Source organism: Mobula hypostoma, chromosome 21 (assembly GCF_963921235.1).
Source record: "Mobula hypostoma chromosome 21, sMobHyp1.1, whole genome shotgun sequence".
NCBI classification, from domain to species: domain Eukaryota; kingdom Metazoa; phylum Chordata; class Chondrichthyes; order Myliobatiformes; family Myliobatidae; genus Mobula; species Mobula hypostoma.
Window position 1 is genome coordinate 14,180,797 of NC_086117.1, and position 27,039 is coordinate 14,207,835.

A 27,039-nucleotide genomic window follows, 5' to 3' on the forward strand; every position below is an offset into this window, starting at 1 on the left:
ATGCTTATTCCTGCCCAGTTTCAAAGGTGTTTGGATGGATTTAAATGGCTCCATTTCTGAGCTGCTCCTTCATCTCCCCATTTTTGCACATTTTAAAATCTTTACTGTTTCCATGTCCTAAAATTTTGACTCTATGTCTTTGTTCACAGATGTTGACTGACCTACTGAGTATCTCCAGTATTTTCTAATTTTAAAAAATTACTTTAGATTTAGTTCTTGCACTTCTGGTTATTTTGAAATTTTAATTTAGTTATGCAATCAAGTTAAGCGCCTGTATTATCAGACTGATGTTTCTTGGGTTACAGTAATGTGTATTTAGACTTCAAAATCAAAACCACTTTTTCTCAACATTCTCTTTGTTATCCCAATACTCATCTCATAAAATGGTAGGCCGTGAATGCATTGCTGAAGTTCCATATATTAATGAGTTTTCAATTTTGAATGCAAGACAAAATTTCAATCAGAAATGCAGGAGAGAAATTAATGCTATTTATGTATCTTTCAAGAAAGATATGATGGCAAGTTAACCTCAGCTACTCTCATAACTTTCATCCTGATTATCAGCGCAGTACAATTACTAGTTATCAGCTTATTCATTGAGTGAAGAATTTAACAGAAAGGGAATCAAAATGAGGAATTCTTATTAAATATAATGCACATAAATATTAAAACTCTGACAGTGTAAAATATCTCAAAAAAGCAGTTGCTTTTATTTATATTTGATGACATTGTTCATGTTCCACATCCTATTACTTCTTATCCTATAAGTTATGCTTGCAAAATGATTCTTTCTTCTGGATTGAAAAAAATAAACAGTATTTGCATTCAGTGCCCATTGTATATCTCAGATCACCTTTATTAATCTAATCTTTATACCGTAGACTGCAATTTGCGCTCATGTCTTGATTAGGATCTCCTGTTTTTGTCAACTGACCTTAAATTCTAATTCTTGAAGTCCAGCTGGAAGATTGATAATAAACAGTGCAGTTCCATCATCTCTTTTGGTTATCTTTCTGCCATTTGACTCTGATAGATATATGTCTTGTCTTTCACCCTCTTCAAAAACTGCCTTTGCAGAAAATGTAACTGCAACATTTCCAGCTGGATATCCCAAAATGTCTTTTACTTGGACCTGTTAAAAAAGTTAATATGAGGTGAAATAGAATCCAATATATTACAGTATATAAAGAATTCCTATAGATACAAGATTAAATTACTACAGAGATTTCATTCTCAGCATCCATAAGAACAAATAAAATGAAAACAAGAATAGGAAATATGGCTCTATGTGCCTGCTTAAACATAGCTAAGGTAAAGATACTGGCTGATCTTTTAACTCAGTGCTACTTTCTTGTGCATTTCATATCCCTTGATTCACTTACTATCAAATAATCCGTCAATCTCTGTCTAGAATACAGTCTACTGAACCTCCACAGCCTGTTTGCAGAGTAAATTCCAAGATTTATTACCTCTGGGTAGAGAAAGTTCTTCCCATTTCTATCCAGAATGACCAACTCCTTGTTTGGAGGCTGTGCTTTTTGTTTAGATTCATTCAGAGTCATACAGCATAGAAACAGGTCCTTCAGTAAACTGGTCCATACCGACCAAGATTCCCATCAAAGCATTTGGACTGTATCACTCTGAACCTTTCTTACCCATGTACTATACCTGTCCAGACACCTTTTAAATGTTGTTAAAGTACCTATCTAAACTTCTTCCGGCAGCTCTTCTATATACTGACCACACTTTGGGTGAAAAATGTCGCCCTTCAGGTTTCTACTAAGTTGCTCTCTTTCACCTTAAACCTATATCCTCTAGTTCTTGGTTCCCCAACCCAGGAAAAAAAGACTGTGCATTCACTTTATCTATGCCTCTCATGATCTTATACACCTCTATTAGATCACCTCTCATTCTCCTAGGCTCCAATGAAAAAAGTCCCAATCCACCCAACCTCTCTCCATAACTCAGTCCCGGCAATATCCTCACAAATCTCCTCTGCATTCTTTCACAGCTGCAATCGTAGGTTCCTACCTGCTTCAAAAGAGCAAGATGAGCTGCTTCAACAACTATCGTCCAGTCATACATCTACTGTGATGAAGTGCTTTGAGAAATTGATCATGGATGGAATTAATTCCTGCCTGAGCAAGGACCTGAACCCACTGCAATTACCATTAAAGATCTAGTGCAGACACAACCTTACTGGTTCTACATATAACCTTGGACCACCTGGCAAGAACAATACCTATGTCAAGTTGCTGTTTATCAATTACAGCTTAGTGTTTAACAGTATCAGTAATACAATCAACAAGCTTCAAAACCTGGGGCTCTGTACCGCCCTCTGCAACTAGATCCTTGACTTTCTTGTTGGGAGATCACAGTCAGTGCTGATCAGTAATAACATGTCCTCCTTTCTGACAATCAACACAGGCACACCTCAAGGATGCATACTTAGCCCACTCCTCAACTCTCATGAATGTGTGGCTAGACAAAGACCACCTATTAATTCAGTGATGACACCACTGTTGTCAGAATCTCAGAAGGTGACAAAAGAAGTGTACAGAAATGAGATAGATTATCTGATGAGTGGTGTTGCACTAGCAACCCTGCACTCAATATAAGCAAGGCCAAGAATTGTGGACATCAGGAAGGCGAAGACAGGAGAGTGTCCACTAGTCCTTAATGAGGAGTCAGCTGTGGAAAGGGTGAACAGCTTCAAGTTCCTGGATGTCAACATCTGAGGATATATACTGGGCCCAACATATTAATGGAATTATGAAGAAGAGACATCAGTGGCTATACTTCACCAAGGATTGTAGAGATCTGGTATGTCACCCAAGACCCTAGCAAATTTCTACAGATGCACCTCGGAGAGCATTCTGATTGGTTGCATCACTGCCTAGTATGGTGGCTCAAATACACAGGATCAAAAAAAAGAGGGATATAGACTCAGCCAGTTCCAACATGGGCTCAAGCCTCCTCACCATCGAGGACATCTTCATAAGGCAGTGCCTCAAGAAGGCGGCATCCATCATGAAGAACCATCACCATCTGGGACATGCCCTCATCTTATTACTTCATCAGGGTGGAGGCTCAGGGAAGGCACACTCAGCCTTTGAGGAGTAACCTCATCCACCTGCTATCAGATTTCTTAATTGTCCATGAGCCCACAAACATTACCTTGCTATTTCTCTTTTGCATTATTTATTTATATATACAATTATACTTATTATTTTTATTGTAATGTATAGTAATTTTTTGACTTGCATTGCACTGTTGCCATAAAACAACACACTTTGACATGTCAGTGATAATAAACATGTTTCTGATTCTAGCTTAATGGCATTTTTCCCTTAGAAGAATGAACACCATATTCCAAATTCAGCCTCACCAATATCTTGTACAACTTCAACATTGCATCCCAAATCCTGCTATGCTACCGTGCCACCACATTGCCAATCATCACATGGTGCATAATACAACGGTGTCATCAATTTTACCATCAAAATGGAGGGTCAGAAACCCTGAGCCAATAGGCTGGTCCTGGACTTACTTCCATCTGGCATAGTTTGCATATTGTCGTTTGATTGTTTGTGGTTCTTGTATTGCTATATTTATGCTCTATTCTTGGTTGGAGCGGCTGTAACGAAACCCAATTTCCCTCGGGATTAATAAAGTATATCTATCTATCTATCTATCTAAAACAACGAATACATTATAGATTTAATTGTTAATAAATTAAAATAAGCTTCAGGGTTAAAATGAAGTTGTAAAAATTATCTCAGATAGAATCATCCAGCATACTAACTGGCCCTTGACCCTCAAAGACAACACAGACAATCAAGCACCCTCTTACATTTGCTCGATGCTAATCCCTTTTTATTCTCTCCAAATTCCCACCATCTCCACTCACTCCCACCAGTGCTAACTAACCTTCTAACCTACAATGTCTTTGAGTTATGGGAGGAGACTGGAGCTTCTGAAGAAGACCCACACATTTGCAGGGGGTACACAGGGGTCAGGATTGAGCGTGTATTACTGCAACTGTGTGGAAGGACGGATACTAGCAGTACCACTGTGCCACCAAACAAAGACCTTCTAACATGCCAAGTTAGCAATATAGTGCCACTAACACCAATATCCATATACCCAATGTTATGCTTCTTATAATGCTCAAAAGTGAGAAATCACCTTCAGAACTGCACTCCTTAAAGTAACCCACTCATAAACATTGATTTATTTATATTTAAAAACAATATAAATTCTTAAAATTTAAAATATTACAGCAATTTTTGGCAAATGAAATAAATGACTTATTTAGGGTAAAATTTCTCCCATGTTTTTAATTATGAAAGAAATTAAGTTCCCATTTTATTCACAATAACAATTTGAAGTAAGTTATCAACATCTGTTGTCTTGCTTGCACCTTTGCAAAATTACTAAAAACACAGGACTTTTAGATTTGTCCACTTCATCCACGTCTACACAAGAGAATTTGATGAAATTGGTGCTTCCAAATGGGTTGCTCCGAAGCAGGGGTTCCCAATCTGGGATCTACAGACCCGTTGCTTAATGGTATTGGATCATGGCATAAAAAAAAAGATTGGGAACCCCTGCACCAAAGGGATTGTGATGATTTGAATATCATTTACAACTTTACATAAGTTGGAAGAACAAAGAAATCCACCAAACAGGTCAGATTCATGCTGCAGAAACCGAAAATGCAACTCTTTTTTACTTACTATGACGTTGTATGGAAGCCCAGGTTTTACAAAAAGTGGAGTTCCCACCAGGTTAATTAAATACGGCGAGACAGTAAATTTAACTTCGCTATATTCAGCATCTTCAGATATTCCAGCTAACAGTAAATGCAACAAAAACAGATTATTTCTGACTGGAGCAATTGCTGGCCGGCCTGTCAGAAAATTTAATACTTTACATTTTTAAGAGAACTACTGAGTTGACAGTTATCAAAATAATTTCACATCAACCAACAGCAGACATCTTTGGGACTTATTTTTAGGATGCATGCAACATTGTTAAAGCCCTTTCAGGTTGAAAGACCCCTGCAGTTTTTTTGAGAATGATTATCATACAAGGATATTAACATTCAAATGTGTAACTAAAACAAGACAGACATTTTTGGAATGTTATGTGTTTGCTTCTTCATATAAGTTTCTGACTTTGGAACCATGGCTGGATGAAGTATGAACAAGATTAATAAGCTATTGAAGGGTTTGCAGATCCTGTTAGGCCTACACAGGCAGGCACCTTCCAGTCTCTTCTCAGCTAACAAGAGTCACCTGCTACTTGTTTCCAACTCATTACCTGCAGCCTATTTAAACCCAGCCCTCAGCCACAGTCACGTATTCATCTATCAAACCAGCTAGCCCAACCATTTGCTCCTGGCCTTTGGTTATCTTGTTGCTTTGTCGTGTTAAATATCTGGTCTCTCTTGTTTTGTGCCCCTCATGGCTTGCTACTTGGCAGATTATTAGTAAAGTATTGTTTACTGCAAAAATTGTTTCCACTGCTCTGCTTTTGGGTCAAGTCTCCTCTGCATTTCCTGTCAGATCCTTGACATTACAGAAGTAATCACCTGGGGCTACAAGACTTTGTTGGAACTTTAAAAAGATATGACAGAAATTTGGTAAAAAGAAGCAGGATAAGTGAGCTCTAAACTCCAGTCTACAGACTGATGAATACAACGTGATGGATCACAGTATCAAGGTGGCAAGGCCTTTCTCATTGTAAGAAACATCAGATTCACATAGCTTCTCAGTCTGTCTCACTCACTCTTTCAGTGCAGCAGTATGTGGAATATACATGAACTTTTTTTTAGCTCTTTATAAAAGAATTATTATCTTATACCTGATGAATCTTGAACTGTCACTCCAATGTACAAAAAATCTTCATGAAGATCTTCAATACCATATCGGTTAATTAATTCAGTTGCAGCTTTAGGGTTGAATGTTATAGTTGTTACTCCATTGAACATCTGATAAGAATAAAAATTTGTTAATTTTATTTAATACTGTACCTAAGTCTCCAAAAAAAAACTAAACTGTAATTCTGACTTTGATTGTCCTGAACAATGCAATCTTGTGACTGACTGAATGCAAACATTGATCATGTACTTGTTTTTGCAAATCAAGGACGACAAATAGGATAACAGTTCATTGGATGTACATTCATCCAAATTAAAAATATGAATATATAAATGATGAGTGATTAGATTCAAGGGAAGATGGTAAAAAAGGGTTATAGTGGCTAAAATATCGTAAAAGCAGTAGGGGTTTGCATGGAAGCAGAACTCAAAATCAGAAGGCAAGTCAGGGGAGAAACATTAAGGGAGAGAAAGGAGAAGGAATATGAGATCACAGTGTGAGAATGTTTGGACAAGGCCTGAAAGCAAGAACAGGAGATGAAATATTTGGAGCCCCATTGCCTTAGTGCTGCTTTTGGCTTGGCTCCATTGCCTTGAAATCAAACTTCAAAGCTCAAGGTAAATTTTATTATCAGAGTACATATATGTCACCACATACAAGTCAAGTTGCTTTTTATTGTCATTTCAACCATAAACTGCTGGTACAGTACACAGTAAAACCGAAACAACGTTCCTCCAGGACCATGGTGCTACATGAAACAACACAAAACTACACTAGACTAAGTGAGACAACACAAGGCTACACTAGACTACGTAAGACAACACAAAAACTACACTAGACTACAGACCTACACAGGACTACATAACGTGCACAAAACAGTGCAGGGCAGTACAATAAATAATAAACAAGACAATAGGCAGAATAGAGGACAAATTACAATATAATAATAAATGGTGTAGATGTCAGTCTAGTCTCAGAGTATTAAGGAGTGTGATGGCTTGGGGGAAGAAACTGTTGCACAGTCTGGTCGTGAGAGCCCGAATGCTTTGGTACCTTTTCCCAGATGGCAGGTGGGAGAAGAGTTTGTATGAGGGGTGTGTGGGGTCCTTCACAATACAACCCTGAGATTCACCTTCCTGATGGCATACTTAGCAAATCTATATAATAGTAACTATAACATGATCAATGAAAGGTCCTGTAATGTGCAGGAGACAATCAACTGTGCAAATGCAAATAGATAGCAATGAATAATGAGAACATGAAATAACAAGATAAAAAATCCTTAAATTAAGGTAATTGATTGTGGGAATATCTCAATGGATGGACAAGTGAGTGTAGTTATCCCCTTTTGTTCAAGAGCCTGATAGTAGAGGGGAAGTAACTGTTCCTGAAGCTGGTGGTGCAAGTCCTGAGGCTCTTGTATCTTCTACCTGAAGGTAGCGGTGAGAATAGAAGATGGCCTGGGTGGTGAGGTCCTTGATAATGGATGCTGCTTTCCTACGACAGCATTTCATGTAGATGTGCTCAATAGTTTGGACTTGGAGGGCTTTACCTGTGATGTACAGGGCCAAATCCACTACATTTTGTAGGATGTTCAAAAGCATTGGTTATACCAGGCCATACCAGGCTGTGCTGCAGCCAGACAGTACACTCTCCAGTACATATCTATAAAAGTTTGGCAAAGTTTTTGATGCCATGCTGAATCTCTGCAGACTCCTAAGGAAGTAGAGGTGCTACTGAGCTTTCACCGTAATTGCATTTGTCTGCTGATTCCAGGGCAGGTCCTCTGAAATAGTTACACCCAGGAATTTAAAGTTGCTAACTTTCTCCATCTCTGATTCTCCGATGAGGACCTTAGGTTTCCCTCTCCTTAAGTCTACAATCCAAAAACAAACAACCTGGTACTGGCTTCCCAAAATCCCCCATTTGGCAGGCAAAAAGAAGAAACAGTAGCAGGCCACAGTAGTAGAGCTACTAGGACTTGATGTTTCAATCCCTATGGTAAGTTGGCACTCTCGATGTTGGCAGTGGGTTTGGAGTGGTGACAAGGAGGGAGGGTAGGTACGTCTTCAGGCTCATCAGGTGGGCACCCTCCTTCTTTGACATTTCATTGACAAGCCCACGATGTCTCCAGAGGGCTCAACGGTGCAACCTGGTGTCCCAGATACACCCCCCTCAGTTCCATACTCTCCTGTCTTCATCTTGCAGCCCAGTTGTTGTCTTTCCTTTTAATCCAAATCCAATTGCTGCTTTCTTCTGCTGCATTTGACAAGGACTTGATTGCTTGTTGGAGGGAGTAACCCCTCACCCCCATCTTCTTCAATAGACTGGTCGTAGATGTAGCAACGAATCCCCTGCATCCCACTTCTACAGGGAAAATCTTGGTCTTCCAGCCATTCTGGGTAGCTTCAGTTGCCAGTTCAGAGTCAGAAACTGTAGGATCTAAAAGTTGTGGCAGAATTGACAAATAGCCAAAGTAGGCATAGCTGCGACAGAGGCTTTGATGTCCAATAAAAAATGAGGAGCTGAGCAATAGAAATGCAACTCTGCCACTTGGTCTGATGAGAAAATGTCAAATTTACAGTTTTACTATTATAAAATATTAACATACAAAATAGAATTTAAGATTGTAATAGAAATTAAAGTGACCAGGAAGTATTCACTATAAACACCAATTTAATATAAAAACAAGTAGATCGCCCTTATTATTGGTCACAAGGAATTGAAGCCATGTGGATTCTTGAAGTATAGCAGATCTGGATCAATGAACACAACTGGGAGCAGGAATAATTTGATCAATGTGCAGGAATCATCCAATTTTCAGTTTAATTAATATATTCCAACCTTATTGTTAGAATACACATTCATTTCACATTATTTGGTTTCACAGTCAAATAGTATGCCTTCAAGCAGTTTGGAAAGCAGGAGCACTGCATACCTGGAAACAGGGAGGAACAAAGCTACCATAAAGGTGAGGATGCAATTATAAATATGAGGTTTACACGGGGAACCTCTTTAACATATACGTGTGTGGTTATAAGGATTGATGAGGAAAGACAAAAAGTATCAATAGTCAAGAATTTACAAAAAGCACGGTTTTCATTTACTCAAAGATAAAACACAAGTGTTGCTGTTCATGCTTAAAAGCAGGATTTACTGGTTGTCAAAAATGCCTTTGAAAGAGTGTTGGTGTTTTTGAATTACTGTAAGGGAATACCTATTGTTTTGTGAGGTAGAGAATTACACGAATTTGCCCATGACAATGCTGGATAGTGTCTGCTCTGATGGGAATTTCCATATGATGATTCTCCTATGAATCAATTGTCTTTGGTTTTCTTGGTTATAAGTGGCCATGTTTTGAAGTGCACAGCACTAGATTTGTATGTATTTAACCTCATATGAGGAGATGTATCTTGATTCATTCCCTTGTTCCCAATTTCCTACATAACTATACTGTTTACAATATTTTTTTCTCTGAAACCAGAAAGATAACATTCTTCAAATTAAAGGCATAGGCTTCCGGGGTTGAGATAAACTGAGGTAAATAATTAAAATGATTCTATTTTTTTCAAATCCCAAGTCAGTGTAATAAGTAATGCAAATAATATGAACTGGGGTTTCCAGAATATTTGCTCTATGTACACTATATATAATTTTTCTCATTACTTATCGCATCTCTGTCTACACTTCTTTTGCCCTATATCGTGTGCTTTTATGAAAAGTTTGCACTGCAAAACTAAATGAGGTGCCATTCTCTACACTGACATGTCATAAGCACCTGCATAATATTTCTGTCAGTGAAATTTTGCCAAAAACAAACAAACATATATGACAATTTAGTGTTTATCATAATTTGTTTCTCTTACCAGAACATGCTGTGCTGCAAGTGGCATTAGTTGCTTTGTACCGTGTTTGTCAATAATTCCAAAACGCACAAAGACAGATGCAGATGATACTATTTTTTTATAAAAATATCTGTAAAATTGCAAAAAAAAATTCAGTTAATTGTGAACCGAAGTAATGCAGTTTACAAAAATAACAATTTTAACAGTTCATTTTCATCTCAAGATGGAGAAAGTAATAAGAGTCCAGCAGAGATTTTTATATCTTCATAAGCCATGGTGAGATACCAGAAAACTGGAGTTGTGCTTTTACCTAAAGAAGGATACAAGGAAAAGCTAGGAACTACAGGCCTTGCTTCAGTGAAGCGAGAATCTACTTGCATTTGGAAAAACAACAACTGATTAGGATACACACAAAATGCTGGAAGAACTCAGCAGGTCAAGCAGCATCTTTGGAAAAGAGTAAACCATCGACCGTTTTGCGGTGAGACTCTTCATCAGGACTGAAGAAGTTACTTGGCCTGAAACATCAACTGTTTACTCTTTTCTATCGATGCTGCCTGACCTGCTGAGTTCCTCCAGCATTTTGTGTGTGTTGCTAGGAATTCCAGCATCTGAAGATTTTCTTGTCAGCTGATCAGGGATAGTCATTTTGGCTTATTCATGGGAGATCTTGTCTCCCAAATTTGACCGAGTATTTTGAGGAGATAATCAAGAGATTTGAACAAGTTCAGGGAGGTGGAAATTGTTTATCTGGAATCTAGCAAGTCCTTTGACGAGGTCCCTCATGGTCAGCTACTCCAGTGGGCAAGAATCTATGTGAGATAGTAAAATCGATACAAAATAGGCTTGGTGATAAGAGACAGAGGGTGGTAGTCAAGAGCTGTTTTTCCACATTGGGGAGCTATAAGCAGTCAGTGCGACAGGGAATGGTGCTGAGTCCTTTATTGTTTATCATTGACTTTAATCATTTGAAATGCTGGTAACATGAGTAGTAAATTTGCCAATTGGTGATATAGTGGAGAATAAAAATTTTGTCTAATGTTACAACCAGTTCTCAGACAACTGGGAAAGTCAGCAAGGAAATGGCAGATGAAATTTAACAGACAGGTTCACAGTGATATATTTTGGGAAGTTAAACCAGGCCTGGACATCAAAAATGAAAGGCAGAATGCTGAGGAGTATTACTGAAAGTGAGATTTTGAGTAGTAGGACACAGTCACCTAAAGGAGAAGGGGCAAGGGATCATCTTATAGAGGTTTACTGCATTTAATTATAGATCATAGAAGAAAACAGCACAGGAACAGGCCATTCAGCCCACAATACTGTGCTGAACCAGCTAAAAAGCAAATCAAAGATACCCAAACAATAATCCCTTGTACCAACACCACGTCCATATCCCTCCATCCTCCTTATATCCAATTATGAGAGACATTAATAGGAGAGATAGTCACAATATTTTCCCCGGGGGAAAACTTGAAAACTTAGGTTTAAGGTGAGGGGAGAAAGATACTTATAAAGGGGGTCTGAGGGGCAAGTTTATACACAGATGGTGGTGGATATATCGTTCAAGCTACCATAGTAGGTGGTACAGGCAGGTATAACTATATTTTGACAGATACATGATAGGAAAGGTTTAGAGCAAGGATTTCCAACCTGGGGTCAATGGACCCCTTGCTTAATGGTGCTGGTTCATGGCATAAAAAAAGGTTGGGTACCCCTGATTTTGAGGGATATGGGACAAATCCGGGAGGAGGAGAAGATGGCGACGCGACGCAGCGCGCGCAGCCTCTCCGGTGATGAATATCTGTAATCTGTCAAGTAGGATGTCGTGCCCAATTCTGATTTGATGGAGGCAGACGTGAGAGCACGGAGGAACATCTGGTGAAACTTCTGAAATGCCTGTTTCGCTGCCGCTGCTACTGTGTGATCCAGAATCTCCAGAGGGGAAGGCCCCGAATCCTCAGCTTTGCCTGTTGCTTGGTGGCCAGGGACGGGGTCGAAGTGCTCGGCAGAGATGGTGCTTGGTGCTCGGTGTCGGAGGCTCAAAGTTTTCGGAGGGACTCAGAGTCGGACTGTGGTCGGGTGCTTCCAGGATGCTGTATTGGCAAGTTTGCGGCGCTGGAAGCTCATGGCAGGGAGAGTTTCTTTCTTCTACCGTCTGTGTGAGATGTTGGGGCTATCAGGACTTTGAGACTCTTTTTTACCGTGCCCATGGTCTGCTCTTATCAAATTACGGTACTGCTTTGCACTGTTGTAACTATATGTTATAATTATGTGGTTTTTGTCAGTTTTAGTCTTGATCTGTCTTGTGTTTCTGTGATAGCATACCAGAGAAACATTGTATCATTTTTTAATGCATGCATTTCTAAATGACAATAAACAAGGACTGAGTGTTCTGTGAGGGGATCCAGGAGCGCCCCTATTAACTGTTTGAAGAAAGACAGAGAGAGACATTCATCGTGGATGGTTTGTTTGGAAAGGAGAGAGAGAGAGAGAGAGAGAGACGGACGAAGATTAACGGTTGGACTGTCACTTTAAGGCATTGTAAGTAACTTTGGATTTTTACTGAGTTTGGAGTTGGAGACAGCACCAAGCAGCTCGTAAGTTGCTATGGTAACCGAAGGCGGTGTTATTTAATGGACACTCGATGTTATGATTTTCAGCAGGTTGTTGACATTTCTTCAAGGACAGGTTGCCCGCTTGCATTTCTTTACAGACAAAGGAAGGAGGGACTCCTTGAATGGCAGGTGATGCTCAGCCTGGTGAAATAAATGGGAGGTCAGATGATACAGACCTCAGGACACTTGATCTGGACACTGAATGAGCATTGTTGTGCCCACAGAGAAAATGGGTGTTGGAGGATCGAACAGGCGGATCGATCCAAATTGCTATTCCAGTTTCAGGAGAAGGGGTTGACTGGTGGGGAGTTGTCTATGTGTCCACCCTTGCCGGGGTGATAGCTCCACCACAGGGAAACCGGTCCCCCGGTTAAAGTCACAGTCAGTGACTTGTAAAGGATTTCGGAGGACAACGAGAAGACCGACGGCATCAGCTCACCTGACGACTCAACTCTCCCTCTCTCTCTCCCTCTCTCTCTCCCCCCCCCATCGCTGCTCAACTAAATACCATGAACTGAACTTTACTCAACATCGTAAGACTGTATCTTTTTACCCCTAGACTTAAAGAAGCTTGGTTATCATACATACATTTCCACACTTACTGATTTACGTACTTTTGTATATATTCATGCTAACCTGTGTGATTTATTTACATTGATATTACTGTATTGCGTAATTACTAATAAATATTAGTAGTTTATAGCAATACGAGACTCCAAAGTGGTTTCTATTTCTGCTGGTTTCTTTATCCCCGTCACGGGGTACATGACAGTCCTCATAATCTAATCTAATCTAAATGCCGACACTTGGTTGGAATGGATGAGTTGGGCCAAAGAGACTGTTTCTGTGCTGTATATCTCCATGAATTCAAGTTCTCTGTATTTATATAAATGCAACTCACAATTAAGTTAATTTTCATGGTACAATAAAAGCAACAGTCAAAAATAAAATCATTTATATGATGGAAATTGAAGAAATATTTTGAAGTTGTCATATCTGTAACATCAAACTATTACAGTAATATTGTGGGGTAACGTAAGGGGTAGAAACATACACATAATTCACAATCTCAACATTAAGTTGAGGTTCACTTTAAGAGGCTGGTCTGACGTGATGATGTAATGACGTGAAGTTTTCACCGCGCTTTATGTTCTGTGTTTGGTTGGCAATAAAAGAGTTGTTACAGTTTCCGTTAAAATTAAAATGCCTCTGCCATTAGTTTGTAATGTTTCTGGCATTTAAAAAAAATCTCAGATCTGATAAACAGAATGTCTATTAAATGTTTAATTCATCTTATGAAACAGATAACTAATAGTGGCTATAACACAGTTACTCTAGCCATGAAAACAGAACTCATTTCACACATTTGCACCCGAAGCCGTAATGGTCACATGATATAAGAAAAATGCCATCTCCAGATAATTAATTAGGTGCCTTCTCATCTTGTTTACTTTTAGATTCTGTTAATGTTCATTAAAATTCAAGTACCAATATATAGTACTATGCATTAGTCTTAGGTACTGTATATGGGGTATATAGCTGGGAAACAGAAATAACAGTTCTTAACTTTGTATTAACTCAATAGTATTAAATGTTACTTGGTAACTGGAAAGACATAACATACAGTACTGTGCAAAAGTCTTAGCCACCCTAGCTATATATATGGGCCTTAAGACTTTTGCATTGTACTATAAATAAAAAAGTATCTGTGCTTTACCACATTAGAACAATCTGATAACTTAACTGAATTAGCCATCATTTAAGAACTTTATTTTGGGACAGTGGCCACCAAGCTAATTTATTTCCACAAAAGTTCCAAGTAGTGCCATTGTTTATGTATTAAAAGATAAAGCTACATGTTAGCAAGCTAAAGAAATTACATTCAAATTACTGACAGCCTTAATATAAACTGCTTTCAATGTCCAGACTGTATGATAATAGTGGCATTTTGGACTAATTTTTGAGGACTATGGTTTGATATTTAATGTTTTGTGTGCTATTTGTTAGCTTTTTGCTGTTGGCACAATTTGTTCTTTTTTCGCATGTCTGATGATCTGGTTGTGTGGGAGTTTTCTTTGAATGGAGTTCTATTTTGTTTCTTTGTTTTGTGGCTATCTGCAATAAGATGAATCTCAAGATTATATACTTTATACATATTCTGATAATGAATGTACTTTGAACTTTGAAATTTTGCAATTATGTTGATAACATAAATATCAAAAAATGAATTAAAATAAAATTTAAATATCACAAAAGGAAAAAAAGGTGTAAATGATTACCTTGCTGTTATGGTTATTGTAAATCTTTCAAATTCCTCAAAAGAAATGTAGTGCTTTTCTGGCTTGATAGAGATCAGGAAGGTTGGTAACACTAAAAAGATATAAAATATGTTACCAAATAATGTTTCATTCATTCTGTCTGACGTTATCTACCTACTGTCTCATAGGATTAATTAGAAAGATTCCATTTTCTAATATTTGGAGATTATGAACTACATTTAATGTTATGAATATGATTTGCATCAATTAGAGTTAAGAACTGTTCTGATTTTGTTAAAGAAACTAGTCGCAAGTATAAAATTTGCCTTGGATTGTCAAATGTTGTTATCCACTTTGTAATAAGTACTAAAATATTTCTCACTGTAAATGATGGACCAATAAAAATTGTTTAAATATTACTTATTCACCATCAAGTATTTCTTGATTTCCTTAATTTTCTTTTTATTCACTTCCCCTTCTCAACATCAATTACTACTTTAAAAAAACAAGGCTTTAAATATGCTATCAGTGCTCATTGAATAGTAAATCAGCAGCTCTGCCACTGTATTTGAATGAGGAAACCGCTGTCCTACTTATATAGAAACTGTGTTACTTCATTATCGCACCAAAGTACTTTATGATGAATCAAATGAAAGATGTGAAATCAGTGTTCTAATATGCACTAACAGTGTCAGACAATGCTTGGGCTTTTCTATATTCAATCAGTAATACTTTATAATAAATGTTCTTTATAATAAACTTGATAATAGGCAACACATCCTGAACTGAAAATTAATGTTTACAAAGGTGTTTTTCTTTCCTTTGGACTTAATTATTACTGCAGATTTCTATTAAATGATGAAAATTATGAGATCATTTTATATGTTCAGTTAAATCCCTAGCTTGAGTGTAGCAACAATGTTAAAGTATATTATAGCTCAGCTTTAATATACCACTTTGGAGAATAGTGTAATAAGACACCACTTTGCAGAATAGTGTAATCAATTTTCAAGACAAAAGAGGAATATGAGATACCAAAATAATTAATTTTTATTCCAGTAAAGAAGAATAAATGAGCTAGATCATCTTGAAGCCAGCCTATCATCTAGAACTACAACATGTAGTCCCACCATGTTGGTACTCACCTCAACCGGCTAGCTCCAGTCATGACTGGGCCTCAGTTGGCTCAGTCAAAATGTCCTTCCCCAAATGCCCTTGATATACTTTGAGAGAAGGTGAAGCTTAAATCTCTTGCCAAAATTCAGAGGTTTTTTTAGTTTTTTAGTATTTCTGACTATATGAAAATTATTAAAATTGAAGTGAATTATTGAAAATTGAAGATTATTAAAATTTTAATTAATATTAAATTAGAAGCACATGAACACTTAGAAACAATTAAAACCATCAAAATAGAAGAACAACTGAAAACAATTTATCTTCTTAATGCCACCCTTCATTCCAAGTTTGGAAGTGCATGCATGAAAATCTAAAACCAATGAAACTTCAATGGCTGAATGCCTACAGTTCCAATGCGACCTGACAATTTCAGCTCCCCTGGGTCCCTCTCCTATCAGATTCCTTTCTCTCCAACCCTTTATCTTTCCTACCCATTTGGTTTCACCAATCACCTTCTAGCTATCCTCCTTCCCCACCCCTAACCCCACCTGCTTATTCTGGCATCTTCCACCTTCCTTTCCACTTTTAAAGAAGGGTATCAGCATGAAACATCAACTGTTTATTCACGCAAACACGAGGAATTCTGCAGATGCTGGAAATTCAAGCAACACACATCAAAGTTGCTGGTGAACGCAGCAGGCCAGGCAGCATCTCTAGGAAGAAGTACAGTCAACGTTTCGGGCCGAGACCCTTTGTCAGGACTAACTGAAAGAAGAGCTAGTAAGAGATTTGAAAGTAGGAGGGGGAGGGGGAGATCCAAAATGATAGGAGAAGACAGGAGGGGGAGGGTTGGAGTCAAGAGCTGGTTCCGTCTGGGTAGCCTCCAACCTGATGGCATGAACATTGACTTCTCAAACTTCCGCTAATGCCCCACCTCCCCCTCGTGCCCCACCCATTATTTATTTATGTACACACATTCTTTTTCTCTCTCTCCTTTTTCTCCCTCTGTCCCTCTCACTATACCCCTTGCCCATCCTCTGGGTTTCCCCCCTCCCCCTTTTCTTTCTCCCTGGGCCTCCTGTCCCATGATCCTCTCATATCCCTTTTGCCAATCACCTGTCCAGCTCTTGGCTCCATCCCTCTCCCTCCTGTCTTCTCCTATCATTTTGGATCATCCCCTCCCCCTCCCACTTTCAAATCTCTTACTAGCTCTTCTTTCAGTTAGTCCTGACGAAGGGTCTCGGCCCGAAACGTCGACTGTACCTCTTCCCAGAGATGCTGCCTGGCCTGCTGCGTTCACCAGCAACTTTGATGTGTGTAACTGTTTATTCATTTCCATTGATGCTGACTAACCTGCTGAGTTCCTCCAGCATTGTGTGTGTGTAACACTGACTCTGCCCAATACTTCTGACTTGGTCTAACTTAAAGAGGAACTGGTTTTGTACACATTGTTCTACAAAAAAAAAGTTATTTAAGAGTTTGATTGTACTCATATTTCTAGTCAAGCTTTATTTTTCCTAAATGCATAAATAATTAGGAATTTGTATATTTGCACAACTCAAGTTCATAATTGTTAGTTTATTCTAGTGACAGAATATAAAGTATAGATCTACCATATTCTTTGATCTCAAAATGCGTTGAAGTAGTAGTTGTGAAGTCATTTTTATAAGAAGCTTCTACTGTCCATATACCATACCTGAAAAAAATTAGTGTAATTTAAATGTAAGATAGATAACAATATTAATAATTATTAATATTTGATGTTGTGCACTTGAATATTCAGAAGGCCATTGACAGAAATATTTCTGAAGCTAAAATCCATTCATTTTCAAACTGGCAATGTGCTGCAGGTTCATACCGAGTTTCCAGTTAGCTAACATTCTGGACTTCTGTACTGTAGTGTGGAAGTAATGAATGCACTGGAAGTCAGATGCGAATACATGAATGCATTGAATGGCCATTCACCTATTGTGAAACAGAGAGCCATTCAACCTGTCAGAGTACTATCAGAGAAATTATATGCCTCTCCAATTTCCTTGTAACCTTGCAACTTTGAGAGAGAGAAAAAGCCTAATCTTTGACTCTTTTGCCACTTCTCTACACCATGAGAGATAATTTACATGAAGTAATTAATATGTCTTTGGGATGTGGAAGGAAACCAAAGCAATCAGGAAAACATATGGATTCGTGAGAATACATAAGAATACTCTATATAGTCAACATCCAAGATCCGGATCATACCCTGGTAACTAGAGCTGTTCCCAACATTGATGACCAGTTACTGGAACATGTCCAGTAGGCCAGAGTTTACAAATGAAAGAAAAAGGAAGAAAGCAATGTCAGGCAAAGATGACCACAATCTCTCATCATTCATCTGGGCCAACTGCAGCCTTCAAGATTCTTTACTGGATTCATAGTCTTTGGATGAACTCATCCTTTCTTTCTGTTAGTATCAGAACTCGCAATCTTTGCCTGCTCTCCCTCTCTTCCTTTCTCTTTCATTTGCATACTGTGGCCTGCTGGGTATGTATCACAACACAAGCAACACATTACAAAAACAAAGAAGTTTTATTGCCCCTTAGCAGTCAGAATTGCTTAATCCAGTCAGATTAATTCCTGTTTCTTTCTTTTTCCATTCTGGCAGAGAATTTTAGTCCTGAAATCTATTTACTGATGTTAACTGAACTGCTGTGATTTTCCAGGAATCTCTATTTATAATAAATAAGCTCAGTTTGCCTGATCTCTCTCAACACAGCAAGACAGCCTATGGATAATAGAAAGCCAGGGTGCTAGGTACTAGCATGACAGTTAAAATTTCACCTGGCCTTGTACTTCACATATTCCAAAACAAGCTGACATGAAAGTAATCCTAAGACTTTTTAAATATGCAGTTTCTCTCAAATTCAATTTCAACATCTCTAATTAATTATTAAGAATTGTGAATTCCCAGAAAAGAAACTATTTCATTTGCATTTATATACATTGTTTAACAGCAAGAACAATAGTAATTTACTTGGGATTAGATGGAATCTTGAAGTCAGGTATTGAGATTATTCCGGTGAGATCTTCATATTCTACATAGTCAATTTTAACTTCCTCTGGATCCTTGTTTGCAAAACAAACATAATTACTATATTTTTAATTTGCTTTAAGAATCAGATAATTTGTCACAACATTCTTTATAGAAGATGCATTATAATAATTCTTATAAAAAAAAACAGGCAGGTAGGCAGAGGGGTTGGGGTGGCTCTGTTGGCAAAAAATGAAATCAAATCCATAGAAAGAGGTGACATAGGTTCAGAAGATGTAGAATCCTTGTGGATGGAGATAAAAAACTACACGGGTGAAAACTCCCTGATAGCAGTAATATGTAGGCCTCTGAACAGTAGCCAAGATATGGGGTACAAAATTACAACGGGATAAAAAAAAAGACATGTCAAAAGGGCAATGTTTTGATAATCTTGGCGGATTTCAATATGCAGGTAGATTGGGAAAATCTTAGGATCCCTAGAATGGAATTTGTAGAATGGCCAGAGCAGCTTTTAGTTAAGCCCACCAGGGGAATGGCAATTCTGGATAGGGTGTTATGTAATGACCCAGATTTGATTCCGGGATCTTAAAGGAAATAAACCCTTAGGAGGCAGTGATCGTAATAGTATAGACTTAACACTGCAAACTGAGAAAGAGAAGTTAAAGTCAAATGTATCAGTACTACAGTGGAGTAAAGGGAATTATAGAGCAGGAGAGAGGAGCTGGTCAAAGTTGATTGGAAGGGGACTCTGGCAGGGATGATAGTGGAACAGCAATGTTTGTGTTTCTGGATGAAATTCAGAAGGTGCAGGAAAGATACATTCCAAAGATGAAAAATTATTCTAAAGAGGGGTTGAGACAAACATGGCTGACAAGGGAAGTCAAAGACAGCATAAAAGCAAAAGAGAGGGCATACAATATTGCAGAGATTAGTGAGAAGGTTGAGGATTGGGAACTTTTAAAAATCAACAGAAGGCAACTAAAAAAGCCATGAAGAAAGAAAAGATATGAAGGTAAGCTCACCAATAATATAAAAGAGCATACCAAAATATTTTCAGATATACGAGGGAAAAGGAGAGGTGAGAGTGGATAATGGTCTGCTGGAAAATGATACTGGAGAGGTAGTAATGTGGAACAAAGAAATGGCAGAGGAGCTTAATAAGTATTTTGTATTAGTCATCACTGTGGAAGACACTATCAGAATGCAAGAGTGTTGGGGGCAGATGTAAGTATCGTTACTATTACTAAGAAGGTGCTTGGGAAGCTGAAAAGTTGGAAGGTAAATAAATAACCTAGTCCAGATGGACTATACTCCAGGTTTCTGAAAGAGATAGCTGAAGAGATTGTTGACACATTAATAATGATCTTTCAAGAACCTTAGGTTCTGGAATGGTTCCAGAGGACTGGAAAATTGCAAGTGTCACTCCACTCCTTAAGAAGGGAAGCAGGCAGAAGAAAGTAAGGTATAAACTAAGGAAAGCCAGTTAGCTTGACTTCGGTGGTTGGAAAGATGTTGGAATCTATTCTGAAAGTTAAGTTTTGGGGAAATCTTGCCTGACAAATCTGTTGGAATTCTTTGAGGAAATAACAAGCAGGATAGCCAATGGATGATGTTTATTTGGATATCAGAAGGTGCGTGCATGAGGCTGCTTAACAACATAATAGCCCAAGGTATTACAGAAAAGGTACTGGCACGGATCAAAGATTGCTGGCTGCAGGAGGAAATGATGGGAATAAAAGTATCTTTTCTGATTGACTGCCGATGACTAGTGGTGTGCTGCAGGAATCAGTGCTGGGGCTACTTCCTTTCACATTATATGTCAATGATTTGTACAAAGGAATGGATGGCTTTCTGGCCAAGTTTGCAGACAATACAAAAATAGTGGAGGTAGTGTTGAGGAAGCAGGGTGCCTGTAGAACTTACATTTTGGCAGAATGGGCAAAAAAGTGGCAGATGGAATATAGTGCAGGGAAGTGCATAGTCATGCATTTTGGTAGAAGGAATAAGGGACCGGATTATTTTCTAAATGGGGAGAAAATTAAAAAATCAGAGGTGCATAGCTGGAAGCCCTTGTGCAGGATTCCCTAAAGCTAAATTTGGTGGTTGAGTCAGTGGTAAGGAAGCCAAATGCAATGTTAACATTCATTTCAGGATGACTAGAATACAAAAGCAAGGGTGGAATGCTGCAGCTTCATAAGCGTCAAACAATTGTCATCCATAGCTGGAAGGAATCCTACCTGTTCTTGACAGCATATTCAACAGTAGATTTCATTTACAGCTAAGCAGCTGGGAGAGCATTGGCTTGAGTGTTAAGCTCCAAATGTCATAAAAACAATTATTTCTGACTGAAGTGATGACCTGCATGATCTGTGCAAACTCAGTAGCCATTAGCTACAGGTATACTAATGCCCTCATTAATATGATACAATTGTGCCAGATGATTCAAATGTGCCTATGGTCATTAATTGTCAATCTTAACTGAAACAGCTCTCATAATAACTTACGGTCACGTGTCTGAAATTTGCTCCCGGTAGCTTTACAGTTATCTTATGAGGAATATATTTTACCATTGTATTATATTTTAATATAGAATGTTTACAAATGCATATCTATAACTGGCATAATGATGATATTATGCTCTAAATTTAAACAACTCACCTTAAATGTAATGGCAATAGGTCTTCTGGCTGGTTTGAGTTCTTCATTCAGAGAATAAATTCGTAATTTCACTACAGATTAAAAAAAAACAGAAAACTTTTTGAATAAACAGAGGTAATGAAAACAACACACACAAAATGCTGCCTGGCTTGCTGAGTTCCTCCAGCATTTTGTCTGTGTTGCTTGGATTTCCAGCATCTGCAGATTTTCTCTCGTTAGAGATAATGAAAACATAGTTTTCAAGTTTAACAATTACTGTAAATCAGACAATCTTCCCTGATTCTTTTGCAAAGGTATTCACTTTCTCACATACATCTTAGTTACGGTCAGCAAGCACTTTCCTATTCTTATTCAGCAGTAACCTGGGATTGAGCGGAGTTCTGCTCCTGTTCTGTCAACTCTAAGATGGCAAACAAAGGCATAGTGGAAACTTCACTCTCCAGAGACGAGACAGGATGTGCTTTGATGGAGCAGACAAGTGGGTAGTTTAGGAAGTAGTGCAATGCTTTTACTTATGCTAATCTTCCACATACTCCCAACATGAGTCATACCCAATACTCCTTTTCTGTTTTGAGTAGCTGAAGGCCATCAATTTCCATTAGTTAGAAGGAATATATATATTATATTTTTCAAGTAGGCTAGAGAACATCCATGAATTTTCCCTTATGTTGATTTGGAAATCTTTTGCCATTACAGAGCTTAGAATACAGTGTCTATTTCAAGAGTTGGGCATCAGGCATGCAAATAGTATATTTTGTCCATGGGAGACAACTGAATGTAATTAGTACTTCATTGTTGGGAGATCTTGGCTTGGGAAAGGACAATGACTTTGGTTTGCTTATCCTGCAATGAACTCAGAAGATTTTGCAGAGGTAGTGTTGATGCCATCAAATGAATTAAGGTATCTGTTGTGGATAGTCAACATTTCAGAAGTGTGTAGGACAGCAGCAATTGCTTATCTGCAAGGAGTCTTGTGCCATGTTTGAGGTTTTGATCTTTAAATATTTTTCCTCATGTTGCCAAAGGGCAGTGCAGATGCACTTAAGGCCAAGATGAATGTCATCATTTATACTGTCTTCACTGAGAATAGGCTAAGGACCATTTGAGGAGTTGTCCATGTTTTCCAGCATTTGGTCATTGACTTTTATTGTCAGAAAGCAGTGTTGTACATCAGGTCAGGTTGGTAGAGAGCCTTTGTTTTCCGCATCTTAGAAGTGTAAGATCCATTCTGATAGTGAACCTGTTAAGAATAACTTGAAGATCAGTCGTTGAATGTATGCATATGCAAGCCTAAATTAACTTCTGTAGTTTGATGAAGCTGTTGGGTGATCTTGGATCCGAAATGGAGATTGAGTATGTCCAATAATTATCTATTTGCCCTGTTTATTATCTCCACTCCAGCAGGAAGCTTTTGGAGGCAAGGTGCAGCATTGAAGCAATGATACAATTTTGCTTGACATCAGTTTGCACTGAGAGTGGGTCTGTTGTGAACATATTAGTTATAATCATAGCTTGTATGCCATTACGAAATGGAATAAGATGAAAATGATTTCCTGTGGCCAGCCAAATGTAAGAAGGATCAATGTTTTTATGTGAACATTAACCGTTTATGCTACTGCCTGCATTATTCTGACATTTTCCTGTTCATTGCGCCTGTAGATGGAGGGAAACCACAGTTATTTGAGAGTCTGCTGTTCAGTCACTCAAAGGAAATGTTGGGGTGGTTAATATATTTCCTTGTGACAGACAGTGAGGAAACTTCTATCCAGTTGTCATTATCAGATTTGTTTCTTTTCTTGAAGATTGCCACAAGTATAGCATTTCTGAGGTCTTCTGGCATGTCTTCCTCTTTCCAAATTGGGGAGGTAAGGCTGAGAATTTATGAAAGAAGCTCCTTTCTGTAAAGTTTAGAACTAACTTCAGCTACCAGCTATCTCCAAGGCTTTGTTATTCCTTATGTATTAGAAGGTTTTATTTTGCTTGATTCCTTGTTAGTCAGGGGTGGTGACAAAGTTGGTGTGGAAAGTTTGCTGTGGAGTCAAAACTATTCATGTCAAAGAAAGAGTCATTATTTAGAAGTGTTCCTTTCAGTAAATGAACCAAATACAAAAAAAACTCACTGTGAGACCAGCAGTTATACTTATATTTAATTAATACTAATACATTTCCTTTGAATCTCACATATTGCAGTTGGAGTTGATGGATGATTGCCACCAAGGACACCTGTCAGATACCTACTTGGCTTATTAACTGGAAACTCACACCTAAGCAGTAATTTTTCTTTATAGGTCCAAGCTGCTTCCTTGTCCTGTAATCTGTTCCCTTTTCACCCACCCTCTGTCCTCTGTCTTGAGCCTTTACACACCTGGAAGAGTTCACTTGTATCTACAGTATCTGAAATCAAAAGGATGATAATCCAGCAGGATCTCATATTATCCTGATAATGAAGATGAAGACATTACCCCAGAAGTGTGGACAAGAGTCAATAGCTAAATTAGAACATTCAAAAACAATAGAAAAATAAGATTAAGACTGATACCTGACTGATCAGGCGTGTAAACAGGTTTGTCAGTCTGGATAAAGAGTAATCCATTCTTATAAGACACCAGCACCTCTTCCTCTTGAGTAAATATTGAAGAATACGCTATTAAGTACACACACTGTTTTTCATCCTTTTTTCTAGGTAAATCTTTTGGTGAGATCTGTAAAAAAGGAAATAATTTTTGCAGGCATGCACACAGATATTGCTTCAGATTTTTATTTTAATGAATAACCAATAATTATTATTTATAACTGTGGCTAATATTAAGAAGTAATTCATAATATTTTTATATTTAATATGTAATAATAGTACAAGATTGAATGGTGAGCAAATACATGTTCAAACTTTGCTTTTTTTGTGCTTCCAATTTTGTAATCACTATTTCCAATTCAACTCATTAGAATGATTACAAACACGAAGTAATAGAAAAAATTTCTATACATTTTAACTAATAATCTTTGCAATTACAATATTAGATGTTATTTTCTTTCCCTCAAATATTCTCCTTTTCCTTCCAATAATACTTGAGGCATTTTTATGAATACTGGCAATCTTGTGTATCTTCACAAGTTTTTATCTGTGAACTAGGGTGTAAATAATTACGAACTATTTAATTATTTAACTATTAACACAGTGTAATGATATTGAGGTTTCATGACTTCATCCATCTCTGCTATTACTTGATACAAATCCTGGTTGTGGTACTTGAAGAATTACCTATGCTAATGAATTGTATCAGTGCAACTAGGCCATCTTCAAAAAAAGGATGAAGAATTCCTCATGCTAGGGATTAAATGGCAAAATTGAAGATAATATGTATAGATAGTAAATGAAATATGCTTGCCATTTCTTATAATTGATTTTTAAAATGCAAGCAGTGGCATTCGCATAGTTGGCTATACACCTGAGCTGGGACCAAATATTTCAAGCTCCAATCACTACTTAAAGATTGCCTGCGGTTCATAAAGTTGTGGTGCATCCTGACTACCAGGATTGGTGGCCAATTCTTCACAACTCATTCTTGGCTGTAATACTAATTAGAGCAACGGGTTGAACTTATATGAAAACAAGTATGATCATTTTCAGACAATTCACTGAGGATTTTGGTGGAAGATGTGAAAGTACTAGTGCCCTTCAGTGTATGCAGGGGCAAGAGGCCTTGTAGAAAATGCACAGGGATGTGAGAAACAACTTTTTCAATGGAATGAATGGCTATACCTACATCCTGTTGCTTATGGAAGTGGTGGAAAGAGAGATAATCAACGATTTCAAAGGAAATCTATAGAGACTGAGTATGAACTTGATGGTACAAAAGCCTCCTCTTGTCCAAACAACTTCTTTGCACTGAAATCTTTGAAGTTGACCACCAGAGACTGTAGTGTGTTGTTTTAAAGATGTGCTTATAGAGGTGATTACTGACGTCATATTGCAAAGGATGTATGCCATGTCATACTAGATTCCTTCATCTTGCTTGACATTAAGCATAGCTTTCCATTAGGCACCAAGCATTTAATTATGTATACCCAGATATGTCAATGATTTTCTTTTCCGATAGCTCTATACTGTAACTAGTGTGTACTATGCCCTCCAGTGAGCACAGTGCTTCATCTTTACCTTACTCCTTCTCTAACTGTTGTGATATGATTTTGTTTCTCATTTGTGATCATGTGCGTATCATTGCAGGAACCAGGAGCCTAGTTGTTATGGAACCAAACTGTTAACATATGCTGAATCCTAGTATCCGATCTGCTGTCTGCAAACATAAGATGAAGTATTGTCTTGTTTGAAAGATAACATAGCAGCAATTTTGAGCAACAATAAACTCCCACAAACATGTCAATGACCAAATTATCCATTTTAATGATGACGACTGAGGGAAAGGTAGTGGACAGGAAATCAGATATTGATATTCAAAGGAACTTTAAATATGAATTAGTAGATCATTTGTGTGTTCTTCACAGAGCAGGCTATGACCTTGGGAATTAACAGCAACTCCATGGATTTAAAAAAGTGCTACCAACTATCACAATAACAATATTTCATCTCACTCTTAATTGATGCAAGGATCCCAGACTGTTACAGCTAAGCTGACAGCATTGTTTAAAGCCTAGTTATCTATGCCCAGAGCTGCTCAAGATTACTTCCCATGAACTCTTTCTACACTTCTTGCAGTCTCATTAAAGCAGCCAGCAAAATCAAAGACCCCACATCCTTCAGAGTTTCTCTTTTCTACTCAGTTCCATGAGATATAAAAACTTGAAAGCATGTATCATGAAGAGCAAGGTCAGCTTGCATCCTGGTGTTAACAAACTCTTGAATGGACCTCACAATCCATATAGTTACAATCTTTCACTTTATTGCTTACCTGTTCTGCACTTTCGCTGGAGCTTTTACACTTTATTCTGCATTGTTATCGTTTTACCTTGTTCTATCTAAATGCACAATTCAATGACTTGATCTGTATGATAGTATGCAAGATAAGCTTTTCATTGTATCTTGGTATATGTGGCAATAAAAAACTACTACAAAATAGCAATAACTACAATCTCATCAAATGAAGATGTGCTTGAGATCACTGATTTTGGTCATAAACAATCTGATCATGGAGAGCTTGAGCTGAAGTCTACATGTGTAATTCTCTTTCTTTTTGTGTTGCACTTACTATTCTTGCACATACTTCCCTTTTATTTCTTTTTTCTTTTTAGTTGTTTTCCCAATAGGTGGTGACAAGAATCATGCCCTCATAATCAGGGCTGGGGCCCCTGGGCTGGACGCTGTAAAATGCTGCTGTACCAAGCAAAAAAAGGCAAGAACAAGAACAAAGGTTGTACTGGTCTAAATGTCAAAGCTGTGGACCAAGACATTGGTTTAGTACAATACGTAGGCTATAAACTTACAGGCCTTAAGAGGGAGGACAGAAAGTAACGCAGATTCTTAGTTTGAAGGACAGCATCCAAAGCACTCAAAAATTGACCTAGGCTTAGTTGGCTTAGTAAAGTTATGAGGGAGATGAAGTATGATGTATCCAATCTTAAATCTTTATTTAGCTATTGCTGCACATATCATGGGCCTTATTTCTCAAACAA

At 37.9% G+C, this 27,039-nt stretch overlaps 1 protein-coding gene across 1 annotated transcript in view; it reads right to left on the bottom strand.

Moving 5' to 3' along the window:
• Positions 1–27,039, bottom strand: part of c5 (complement component 5) — a 103,609-nt gene that overhangs the window by 72,071 nt on the left and 4,499 nt on the right. Inside the window, exons 3-11 of the mRNA XM_063073453.1 lie at positions 23,951–24,113; positions 21,412–21,482; positions 18,736–18,827; positions 17,336–17,418; positions 14,628–14,718; positions 9,752–9,860; positions 5,869–5,995; positions 4,740–4,855; positions 935–1,132 (exon numbers count right to left, since the gene is read on the bottom strand). Coding sequence (XP_062929523.1) covers positions 935–1,132; positions 4,740–4,855; positions 5,869–5,995; positions 9,752–9,860; positions 14,628–14,718; positions 17,336–17,418; positions 18,736–18,827; positions 21,412–21,482; positions 23,951–24,113 — 1,050 coding nt within the window. The remainder of the gene's footprint in view (positions 1–934; positions 1,133–4,739; positions 4,856–5,868; positions 5,996–9,751; positions 9,861–14,627; positions 14,719–17,335; positions 17,419–18,735; positions 18,828–21,411; positions 21,483–23,950; positions 24,114–27,039) is intronic.